This window comes from Xiphias gladius, chromosome 3 (genome assembly GCF_016859285.1).
Source record: "Xiphias gladius isolate SHS-SW01 ecotype Sanya breed wild chromosome 3, ASM1685928v1, whole genome shotgun sequence".
Taxonomy (NCBI): Eukaryota; Metazoa; Chordata; class Actinopteri; order Istiophoriformes; family Xiphiidae; genus Xiphias; species Xiphias gladius.
The window spans coordinates 12,559,908-12,571,846 of record NC_053402.1 but is presented as its reverse complement, the minus strand read 5'-3'; the positions used below and the strand labels follow the sequence as shown (position 1 = coordinate 12,571,846).

At 42.1% G+C, this 11,939-nt stretch overlaps 2 protein-coding genes across 4 annotated transcripts; one reads left to right on the top strand and one right to left on the bottom strand.

Annotated features, from left to right (window-relative positions):
* Positions 1 to 153: 153 nt before the first annotated feature.
* On the bottom strand, positions 154 to 2,652 carry mrps7 (mitochondrial ribosomal protein S7). Its single transcript, XM_040158061.1, has 5 exons — positions 2,429 to 2,652; positions 1,241 to 1,432; positions 1,087 to 1,150; positions 804 to 971; positions 154 to 693 (listed from the first exon to the last, which is right to left on the bottom strand). The coding sequence occupies exons 1-5, from the start codon at positions 2,470 to 2,472 to the stop codon at positions 472 to 474; spliced, it is 690 nt and encodes a 229-aa protein (XP_040013995.1). The 5' UTR covers positions 2,473 to 2,652; the 3' UTR covers positions 154 to 471.
* gga3b (golgi associated, gamma adaptin ear containing, ARF binding protein 3b) lies at positions 1,421 to 11,880 on the top strand. Of its 3 annotated transcripts, none has more exons than XM_040158032.1 (17): positions 1,421 to 1,475; positions 4,736 to 4,820; positions 4,922 to 4,997; positions 5,087 to 5,185; positions 5,289 to 5,412; positions 5,537 to 5,640; positions 5,966 to 6,046; positions 6,218 to 6,355; positions 6,918 to 6,999; positions 7,100 to 7,219; positions 7,350 to 7,598; positions 8,102 to 8,184; positions 8,288 to 8,427; positions 8,641 to 8,930; positions 9,044 to 9,213; positions 10,056 to 10,166; positions 10,369 to 11,880. In XM_040158032.1, the coding sequence occupies exons 4-17, from the start codon at positions 5,102 to 5,104 to the stop codon at positions 10,477 to 10,479; spliced, it is 1,887 nt and encodes a 628-aa protein (XP_040013966.1). In that variant the 5' UTR covers positions 1,421 to 1,475; positions 4,736 to 4,820; positions 4,922 to 4,997; positions 5,087 to 5,101; the 3' UTR covers positions 10,480 to 11,880. The 3 variants fall into 3 exon arrangements, with proteins under 3 accessions (XP_040013966.1, XP_040013950.1, XP_040013959.1); XM_040158016.1 differs by lacking the exon at positions 1,421 to 1,475 and adding an exon at positions 2,474 to 2,748; XM_040158025.1 differs by lacking the exon at positions 1,421 to 1,475 and adding an exon at positions 2,719 to 2,906.
* The last annotated feature ends 59 nt before the right edge of the window (positions 11,881 to 11,939 follow it).

Sequence of the window (11,939 nt, the reverse complement as noted above, 5' to 3'; positions counted from 1 at the left end):
CTTTAATGAAAGGGCACAGACCTGACTGCAATACGTTTCTATATTTTATTACAGTGTTGCAACATTTTTACATCAATCATTTCCATTTTTTATGGTTGGGTTGTTCATTTAACGTAAATTTATTTCTTCTAATAAATCTCTGGAAGTCTTTCCTTAATTCAGTTCAATGTGTTTATTGTGTTTCAATTTATACAACTGAGTAGGACTGTTTGTGGTACATGATACAATTTCTCAATACAAAAAGTGACAGTAAGCCATGTTCGCTCAGTTTATACATATTTCACTTCAACAGCACTTTTTACAGCGTAGTCCCTCCACCAAAGGATTTTCATGGTGTTTACTATTTACAGTAGCACTTCGAGCAACGCAATGTGTCCCTGAATATTCCATGACCGACTCAACATCTGCCTGGTCTGTCAATCGGAAGAGACATTTTGACTTGACAGCGTTTCAGTCCGGAGGCGTTTCTTTCTACCACCAGCGGTAGTGGGCGTAGGCTCTGTTGGCCTCGGCCATCTTGTGCAGCTCATGTTTCTTCTTGATAACATTGCCCTCCTTGACGGAGGCTGCCATCACTTCCTGGGAAAGTTTTTCATACATGTGCGTGCGTCTGTGTTTGCTGTCCCTGCACTCTGTGATCATCCATTTCATGGCGAGGAAGCGACGTCGGTTGTCAGTAAGAGGGATTGGCACCTGGGAGGAGAACACAGTTAGACTTTTTTATGTTTATGTTTTGTTGCAAAACTTTTGTTAATTTTTTTTTTCCCCCTCTGAAGAACAAACTTCAGTGACCTATCACTGACCTGATAGTACTTCCCACCCTTCTGTATGCTGGCCAGCCCAACAACAGGCTTGCAGTTCTCCAGAGCCTGGTGAAAGATGGTGTAGGGGTTACACTCGATCTCTTCCTTCTTCCCCTCTGGAGCTTTGTGATATTTTTCCACCTGTTTCCTCTTTATGTTCTCCAGTGTCTGGGAAGAGAGAAAAGGCAGCAATTAGTTCAGTATATTATTAGGCCAACAGCAAATCTCTGAGCATCAGTTTAGAGACTATGGGCGGTGTTCGTAAAGATCTGTGTTTTCTTACTTGCGTCATGATCTCTCTGGCCAAAATCTTGTTTCCGTGTTTCATCATCATGTTGATGAATTTACTGAAAAGCAAACACAAGAGATGATCAGCTTTGACTGAACAGGTGCGACGAGTGATGCCCCTCTGCAGTGACCTGGGACGGCTGTTTTACCTGAGGACTGGGTCGTTGAAAACAGAGCTGGTGACTCCATTGTTTGCTGCCTTGATGGGTCGTAGCACTTTGAGCTGCCGCTGCTCCTTCTCCTCAGCAGTCAGCTCTGCCTCTGGTCTGCTGTACGCCTCCTTCCTGACCTCTGGCTCCAGGTAGTATGGATTATACCTGCTCCATCTCACCAGGAACACTCTGACGATGAAAGACACACAAGGGGAGTTTCATTAATTAACCAGTGAGTTTGTGTGTGTATCAAATTCAGCATCTCTTAACCAATTTTAATTTTGTTTTATACTTAATTGTATCATCAACCAAGTTAAAAATGTCAAACGTGTTTGATTTGACATGTTTGAATGAACGCTCCAACAATTAGTCAATAGGCAAGAAATGAATCGGTAACTATTGTGGTAATTGATTAATTGATTAACTCATTTTTAAGCAAGCATGCAAAATATTCACTGGTCTTGACTTCTCAAATTTGGAAATTTGAGAAAAAACACCAAACATCTTCCTGCCTTTCAAATGTGAAACTTTGCTGCTTTTCTCTGTTTACATCATTGTAAACTGAATATCTATGAGTTTTGACTTAAAACCTGATCCTTAGGCTCTGGAAACGTGTGACGGGCCTTTTATGCTGTCTTGTGACATTTTATAGATTAAACAATTAGAACTGCAACAACTAGTCCATTAATCAATTAGTCTATCGAAAGAAAACTAATACTTGAGTTCCAAATATTTGCCTCTAAAATGTGAAAGTTTGATGCATTTCTTTGTACATGATACCAAACCGGATATTTTTGGGTTTCAGAAAAACAAGGAGGTTTGAGGACATTACACTGGGGCTGTTGGAGATTATCATATTCTGACATATTATTGACGAAATAAGTTACCGATTAATCGAGGAAATATATCGGGACGGTGATCAATCAGGCTTACTGAAGACATTTTTCTCTGCTCTCTTAACGTGATGGGAATATGTCATTATTTGAGACACTTTTAAATAATTTAAATAATAGTTTTCTGCAGCAGCGGCTGATAAAACGTTACATAATTAGCTAGAACTACTTAACCACATAGCGTAACGTTATATTAGTGTTTTGAATCTGAATGGCAGGAATTATACGTCCACACCACAGTAATATCAAACAAATAGTTAATTGTTTATATCTTCATAAAAGTCATTATTACCTTGGTGTCCAGGGTTTTAATAGTCCTGACAGAGAGGCAGCCATCTTCACAATGTGAGTGTCATTTAGGACCCCGGCTTAGTAGCGCCTGCGCATGCCGTCACCAAAAAAAAAAAAAAAAAGGATAAGTAGTGTCTCATTCGGCAGATTTTAATTTCAACACCAAGGCGATTTTTTTTTCAGATGTCCGATAACTGTGTATTATTTTGTAAGTAATTCCGAGCATCAATTTTGGACTCTCGCGCACGCGTCGGTGACATCACGCGATGTTTTAAAGTGCTATGGCGTACCAGGAAGGGGAGTCGCTTGAATCTTGGCTCAGTGAGTGTTTAATCCCATTTTATGAATTAAATAACATCTGAAATTAGCTAGATTACGCTGCTGAGGATGGCAGGGCAGTGCGTCGGTCTGTAGAGAGGCTGTCAGCGCGCCGTTCGGCTGCTGGTGGAGGTTGTCGGGCCAGTGTCTGCAGCATTAAGGTAGCAGGATGGGTGGAGAGCTGTAATGAGACACAGTGTGGGACACCCACACACACACACACACACACACACACACACACACTCACTCTCACACCAGTGACTGTGCAGTGACATGAAGCTCTACAGACAGCTGTTTCCCCCAGCTCAGCTCAATACCTTCTGGAGGGGAGACACAGATTGGTCTGGGGGGGTGAATGAGCTGCACTGACAGCACAATGAACACCACGGCGGTATTTACAAACGAAAAAGGATGACAACAAGTACTGCATTGTCATGTGGATCACCAGACTCACAGGGATCCATAGTCACAGTGGGATGTGATCAGCAGTCAGTGGAAAGGAACTAAGTAGCCTACATTTCCTCAAGTACTGTATGATTTTGAGGTACTTTTACTTTGCTTGAGCAATTCCATTTTATGCTATTTTATACTTTTACTCCACTACATTTCAGAGGGAAGTGTTGTACTTTTTACTACATTTATTTGATGGGACAAATTTTATATTAAAAAAAAAAAAACAAAAAAAAAACATGATACAGTGGTATGCAAAAGTTTGGACAAGTTACATATTTTCCGCATTTTGTGAGGTGAAAAGAAGCAGATAACTGCTCCTGCAGAAAACTAGGGCGGCAACTAACGATAACTTTCACTGAATATAATTAATCAAATAATGGTTTTGTCTATAAAATGCCAGTAAATATTAAAAACACGCCCGTTCTAATTTCCCACAGACCAAGGTGACGTCTTCGGGTGTCTGGTTTTGTTTGACCAACAGTCCAAAACATAAAGAAATTCAGTTCACTGTCATGTATCAACATGAAAAGCATTAAATCCTATACATGTTAGAAGCTACAAACAGCAAATATTTGACATTTTTGCTTTAAACAAATGACACAACAACAAATGTACTGTTTTTTTTTTTTTTAAAACTGTCAGATCTTAAACATGTTGTGTGTCCTGGACAGCTTAAAAAGTGGGTGAAAATTTCCTTTAATGTCTGTCTTCTGCAGGGTGTCCAAACCTTTGCATACAACAGTATTCTTGTTAAAATAAAATGCACTGTTAAGATTACACTAGTGGTTTCCAACCTTCTTGGCTTGTGACCCCTTGGAAAAAAGCTGCTCGGGCTCCCTAATTTTCAGATGTATGTGGGTTGTTGGCAGCAAAAAGGGATTGCCCCGTCTTAAGTTATCAGTTTCGTGTCATTCAAGTAATTGCTGAAGGCCCAAAGGGATAAAAATCTCCAATAATTCACAACAAAACAAAGATAAGGAAATAGTCAAAAAAAAATGAATAAAAATTTGTATCAGCAATCTTTCTTTCTTTTTTTCCTACTTCCTACCCCATTAATCATCACGCCACCCCTCAGATTTTATCTCGTGACCCTGTCGAAGAGGTACGACCCCCAGGTTGAGAACCATGAGTCTAAACCTCCTAACTGCTTATAAAGTAATTAAACCTAACTGCACCTCAATCAGCAATAATAATTAACTGCTACTTACACATTGATACATCAGTATTTACAATGTTATAATGTCACATATAGTAATATATCACTTACAGGGGCCATTTTCTGACAGAGTGGGGCTTTTATTTTTGATACTTTAGGTATTTTTAGCTGAGAATACTTCTGTATGTTTACGTATGTTAAATGCAGGACTTTTACTTGTGATGGAGCATTTTTACCGGAATTTATTGGTACTTTTACTTAAGTAAAGGATCCGAATACTTCTTCCCCCACTTGATGTGATGTGCATTCAGATGTACATTGCGCGGCATAGTACAGTACTGTTCAAACCCACCAGTTAGTGTAAATGTCTTTCTCTAACAGATAAAGCCACCCATCCAACAAACAGACAAGAGGACTGGGAGTACATCATAGGCTTCTGTGATCAGATCAACAAGGAACTGGAGGGGTATGTCTGTGAAATACTCGCAAAACATGTTTTTGGTTTTTTTTTTAAGCTTCGGTCAGCTCAGGAAGAAAAAAAAATTCATTTGGAATTTCATCTTGCAGCCCTCAGATAGCGGTAACTCTGCTCGTCCACAAAATCCACTCACCACAAGAATGGGAAGCACTTCAGGCTCTGACGGTAAGAAATGCTGTCATCAATAGTCAACAACAAGCAGTTGTTTTTCTCAACTACTGAACCAGTCATTCACATGGATATTTTGTCTACAGGTTTTGGAGGCATGTATGAAGAACTGCGGGAGAAGGTTTCACAATGAAGTGGGAAAATACAGATTTTTGAATGAGCTGATTAAAGTTGTCTCCCCAAAGGTGAGCTATCTCCACATGCACTTAGACTTTATGCTAATGAAAAACTTTATCCTAATTGTATGCCCTAATGTCCAGCCTCTTTTTCATCACCCCTTGTTTCCAGTACATGGGTGACAGTGCGCCCGAGAAGGTGAAGATGAAGATTGTAGAGATGCTGTACAGCTGGACGATTGCTTTTCCCAATGAAGCCAAGATCAGTGAAGCCTACCAGACGCTGAGAAGACAGGGTGTGTTGAGATGTGGAAAGAACACAGCGATTTCTCTTTCTTCTCACTTCATCAGGCGGAACACACACAAAACACACCTGCCTTAAAGGAATCTGATTAATCCAGTCCTCACTCTCCTCACCAGGTCTCGTGACACGGGATCCAGAGTTACCGCTGGACAGGACCCTTGTTCCCTCTCCTCCGACACGACCCAAACATCCGGTGTTCGACAACGAGGACATGGGAAAGGTGAGGGATTGACGGAAAACAAAACCTGCTTTAAATTGGAATCAAAGAGCACATAGCTCCTTCCTAAATCACTACTGTTTCTTATGTCTGGATGAAGCCGGAAATGAAGGCTGTCGTCATCATCATCATCACACAGACAAATGAATTGAAAGAAAAGAAATTCAAGTTCATTGACTCGCTCTCATAACTGTACCAGAATCCTTTGTTCGAGAGGAAACATGGGCTGTCCATTTATCAGGAAAAGACGCATTTCTGCTATTACAAAAGCAAACTGATGTCGTGTGTGTGTGTGTGTGTGTGTGTGTGTGTGTGTGTGTGTGCGTAGCTGCTTGCTGAGCTTCTCCGGAGTAAAAATCCTGAAGACCTCCAGGAAGCCAACAGATTAATCAAAAACATGGTGAAAGAGGTGAGACATGTCAGGATATTTAACAGTCACATTCACCAATGTTGATTTTGCATTGCTGAAAATAACTTACTAAACTGCTGGGCTTTGGCTAAGATATATATATTTTACATATGTGACACCAACAGTTTTAGGTGTAGCAGACAGTACACTGTGTCTTGTCGTCTTTGTCAGGATGAGGCACGAGTGCAGAAGGTCACAAAGCGACTGCACACGCTGGAGGAGATGAACATCAACGTCAAGCTGTTGACTGAGATGCTGTCCCACTACAATAAAGACAGCTCCACTGACTCCGACAAGGAGATCATTAAGGTGTGTTTCTGTGCATTCACACACACACACACACACACACACACACACACACAGACAGATGGTAAACTTAAATCAGTTCTTTAATTTACAAATATGAAACTGGAAAAAGTTCCCTCACAGAGCATCAAAAAAGGAACAACACATTTACTGGATGTAGCCATCGAGGCATTATCCCAGCTCACTCCACTTCAGCGCTAGATCTGAATTTTATGTTTAAATACATTCAAAAATAAATAAATAGAAACAATAAAGAGAAAGGGAAATTCAAACGATCATCATCCTGAGAAAGTTGAAATGGCACATAGGTGATTTAATCTCTTTTCAGTGTTATTTGCAATGATACAGTCAAAGGCAGTCAGTGTAGAAAACATTGATTATTGCTTATTGAAAACTAAACACGATTTGAGGTTTTGAAACTCAAAATTTTTAGACATCTGGTCCTGCGTTTTTATTTGACCTAAAGGATCCTGCGTCTGAGCATACACTGCACGGGTCTAATTGTCAGCGAGCCATATCAGTCAGCATATAAGGTTGACAGCACCTCCTCTGTATTTCTCCTCAGGAGCTCTACGAGCGGTGCGACAAGCTGAGGCGTGCTGCTTTCAAAATGGCCACTGAGACAGAGGACAATGACACCAGTTTAGGTTTGCCAGCTTGGTATTCTCTCGATCTGAAGAAGCCCTGTCCTCACATTTGCATCACGTCACTGTGTGTGATCTGCGACCCCTGCCTTTGACTCCGCAGGTGACATCCTGCAGGCCAGTGATGACCTCTCCAGAGTCATCAACTCCTATAAGAAGGTCGTGGAGGGGCAGCCGATCAACGGCGACAGTGAGGAGCCTGCAGCTGGTCACAGTGAGAGTGGTGAGAGACATTTTATGATCGCGCACATGTTTATGCGTTTGGCATAAGGAACGCAATTGCTTTGCTTTCCGGCCTCTGTGTGATTAATTCAGCTGCTGCATTCAATCTTCCTCTCCTTGTCGCTCCACAGAGACCACAGATACGCTGATCGACCTCACCGGCCTGGACACTCCGAGCCCTCCTCAACCCACCATCTCTCCCTCCCAGTCCTCACATCCATTCTCCGTCAATCCCAGGGCTTCCCCCATACCTGTCCTGCCTCCTCCTCCCAAACGCCTGGCCGGAACCCATTGCAGTCAGAGCAGCAGCCCGAGTCACCCCCCCCTCGAGAAGGCCTCCACTGCTCTCTCACTCCTTGATGATGAGCTGCTGTCCCTAGGTAGTATGTCCTGATTGTGACTCCATTTAAAGGATTTTGGAAATTACGTCTCTGTCCAATGGTTACAAAATCTGCCTACCACCACCTTACAACTCACTAAAAAGTTTCCCAGCCAAGAAATAGTCAGGCATATACCCCCACTTTAAAATGGATTGTATATTATATTATATTATTGTACTGTATTACACTCCAGTTTTTGTTACCTTCAGACAGAACTGGGCTAGCTGTTTCCAGTCTTTGTGCTCAGCTAAGGCCACCATTTTCCTGAGTGGTGTCGACCCTCTCATCTAACTGTCTGCCAGGAAGCGAATAAGCGTATTTCTCAAAATGTCGAACTATTGCTTCAATGTAGCAGTTTCCGTGATGTGGTTTATGACTATTGAACAGAAAAGCTGTACTCTGGGCTAAAACAAACTTTAAATACTTGAATTCTGCTTGTACAGAACTGCATAAAAGATGTTTTTTAAAGAGCTCTTTTGTGATGATACCAATGCTTTTTTCAGGCCTAAATGACCCCCCTACCTCTCTGAGCAGCCAAGTACAACCCAGGTTGAACGAAGTGTCCAATCAGTGGACTTCCTTGCAGGTACATCTAAAATAGTTTGTGAGCTACTTCAACCAAACCACCCACTGCTAGTCACGGTGTAATGAGAAAGGTAAATAATCTTGTCTCCTCATCTCCTCTGCAGGCTCCAGCATCAAGTGTGGATATGTTTGGCAGTATGGCTTGTTCAGGTCCAGTGGGGCCCCCAGCTGAGCAAGTCACCGGCATACACAGTCTCCAGAACCTGCAAGACCTGGCCATGATAGGGTTTCCAGATCACAAGAGGTACAGATTTATCCACAGTAATTTTCTCTTCTCTGTTTCATTGGAAATGAGTTCTTTCTGATTGTAAAAATAGCAAACACAGTATATCGCCATAGAATTTTCTCTTATAAGTTCTCTTATGCAGACCTTTCTACAGAATTGAAGGTGGTGCTCTTAATTTCTCAAAAGTAGTACTTTAAGGTCTCATAATGATCTATCAAATGTGATTTTCAGTCTGTCCAGCCAGATGATAGCCAGAGGAAGCAGCTTTGGGATCGCCCCGGCCACAGCATCTCCCCTCGTAACTGGGCAGGGCTCTCCCTCCTCAGCCTCTTTTCTCCAGGGTACAATGCCCGGCTCCCCTGCCCTTTCCCACGCTAAGGCCCAGAGCCTGGGCTCGGCCCCGGGCAGCCCACTGTTCCGCTCTCTGTCCCCCTGCCACACTCCCCTCCATGGCAGCCCGGCCAGAGCCACGGACATCTCCCTCAGCCACGTGCAAGTCCCTCTGGAGGCCATCAGACCCAGTAAGGACAGAGGGGAGATTAATGGAATAATAAATTATTAAAAAAAACAAAACATATGTGGGTGTAAACTCTTTGGATATGGATAGCTCATGTCTCCCTGCTCCTGTCCTCAGGTAAAGTGCTGCCTGTGACGGCCTACGATAAGGACGGTGTCCGCATGCTGCTCAACTTTGCATCTGACTGTCCCCCCGGCAGGCCTGACGTGCTGGTCATGGTGGTGTCCATGCTCAATACAGCGCCCCTTTCTGTTCATAATGTGGTACTGCAAGCTGCTGTGCCCAAGGTAGAGGAATTAATTGCTCTGTTCATTCATATGTTTCATATGTTCCTTTGTTTGCTGTGTTGTCAGTGCGTAAGCTTCACCTATTGTTTGCTTTGGTTGGAAGTCCTCAATGTTGCTGTCCCTCAACTGCTACAGGATTTATACGTTTTTTCCTCGAAACACTTAGAGGGCATGCTTGATCAGCTTGACTTGATCCATACTATAGAAGAAACCTTTTCACACCATTTTCCATACAGCCCATGATCCAATGTATCTACATCACCACTAAAATATTTTGCATTATAAATAACCTATTTCGACTGATAGAAACTTTAGCATGGAACATGTAATAGTAACAGAGCGGGCTGCCCTGGTGGCTCAGGGTTTAAGGCGTCCCAGGTCCAAGTTCTCCGCTGGCTTTCCTTGATTCATGTCGTGCCCCTTCTCTCTCCTCCCGTTGCCTGTCATCTCTCTGCTGTTAACTTATTAAAGGGTAGGTTCGCATTTTTTCAAGTCTTGAAACAATACTCACATGCTAGTATGTACATTGAAATATGAATTGGGCTCTGTAATCATTCCTCCTCTCCAGATTGGCTGTGAAAAGACCTTTTCTAACAGGATTTTAATGTAAGTGATAGGAGACCAATACACAGTCCTCTGGTATGAGGCTTCAGCAGTCTACGTTATTCAAACAAGGGTCTTTTTAGTGCGAAATTTCCTCTTTGTGTCACTTTCCCTTAGCCGCCTTCAGTCCTCCTCCGTGGCGTGTGGAAACACAAAGATAGACTTGAAAAAAAGTGAACCTGCCATTTAATAAAGGCATAAAAATGCAGCACTTGACTCTTCCTTTCATCCTCCGCCAGTCTATGAAGGTGAAGCTGCAGCCTCCATCAGGAACAGAACTTGCACCATTCAACCCCATCCTACCTCCAGCCTCCATTACCCAGATCATGTTGCTGGCTAATCCCGCAAAGGTAGGTGACATGATCGTAACACTTCCGGACCTAGCAGTACACAAAACCACAAAGACTTTCTGAGTCACACAACTGGCGCTCATCATGGCAGCAAGGCCCTGAAAAGTTGTGGGGGAGATGGTGATAATGATTAGAGATCTGTGTGCATGTGTTTTTGTGCGTGCGTGTGCGCGTGCGTGCGTGTGCCCGTGCGTCTTCATAGGAGAAAGTGCGTCTGCGCTACAAGCTGGCTTTCACACTAGGAGACCGTCTGTGCAACGAGGTTGGAGAGGTCGACCAGTTCCCCCCACCAGAGGCATGGGGTCATCTATAGCAGCGTGCAGGCCTGCTAGCGTCAGCAGGGACGGACTGGTTCATACTCCATGAAGGGGTGTGTATGTGTGTATTCACATGCATCCCAGAGAGACAAACGGAGGGAAGGTGGGGAAATTCAGCTGCATTGTTACAGTAACAATAACTTTCTGCTTCACATTCCTTTAAAGTTGTTTTTCATTATTCCTGGCAGTGAGTTTTTAACAGATACTAAAAGTTTGATTTATACAGAGCTTGTGCTTTTCTGCAAATAGCAAAGTAAAGATGTACACTGGTGAGAGAGACAGTCGTGGTGTTAACCGGTTGATGGTTTTGAGATCAGTGTTTTCATGGATTTTTCCTGAATGTATTTTAAATAGTAAATGCATTACAGCTCTGCCTCAGACTGAAATGTTGCACTGCAGCATAGCAAATTTTTGAAAAGAAATTAACCACTGCGTTAACAGAGCCTAAGAGACAACTGTTGTGCTTTTACTTATTCCTCTGACTAAACACTTATCCAGCCTGCAAAAAATATACTTGAATGTATCCAGAGATTTGGAAATGGTATCTAGATTTCTTACGATGGAGATACACTGGAAAATTCCTCCATTAATTAAAAAGTACTGTCACACATTTATTTCTGCAGGAAGATAGTGGACTGATTACGTGATTATTTTAGCCATCAAGATGTTTGACATGGTTAAGTAAGCTGTGTTTAACAATTATGCTACCTAATGTAGCCCTGTCCTAGATTAGTGGAGAAACAATGTTGAATACTGAGTTGGAAAGGCAAAGTAAGGCAACCGGCAGCATTCATTTTAAATAATGGATATGCCGGCATAGAGTCTACTGAATCCAACACTAGTTTTATTTCATGTGATTAGTTTTTTTCTTTTGAAAGTAAATAAAAAAGTGATTTGCCCAGACTGTCAGCATTTCACTTTTTTTTTTTTTAAAGCAGTGGATATCCATATTTTTGTTCTGTATTTAAAGATGTTTACTCTTCCACTAGTCTAAGTATTGAGAGTACATTTGTCATATTTATTATTTTCTGTTATAAGTATTTCAGTGCATCACTGAAGCTAGAAAACATGAACTGAAAAATCAGAATTTAAATTTGGTCTTGAAAGGGAAATCTGTCAGCAGGCAGGTATCCGTGCAGTGTGCAGCAGTGGGATGGAGTGGAACTGTGCTGTGTGTAAATTTTCATAAATAATTCGACCCAATCCTCCTTTAGGTCCCCTCTCTGGTAGTCCTCAGCTTATCGTCATATGGGATGTACAGAAGTGTGTGTTTAATGTACATAGTATGTAATGTAATGCAACTATTGTTTGTTGTATGACAAGTTATGTGAACATGCGACATGTAGATTCTGGGAGAGTGTTAGGTCTGTACATACTGTATGATGTGCTATTTGTTTGCTGCATGAAAAAATAAATCATTCTTTCAATGGATGACTGATATTGTGAGGTTATTTAG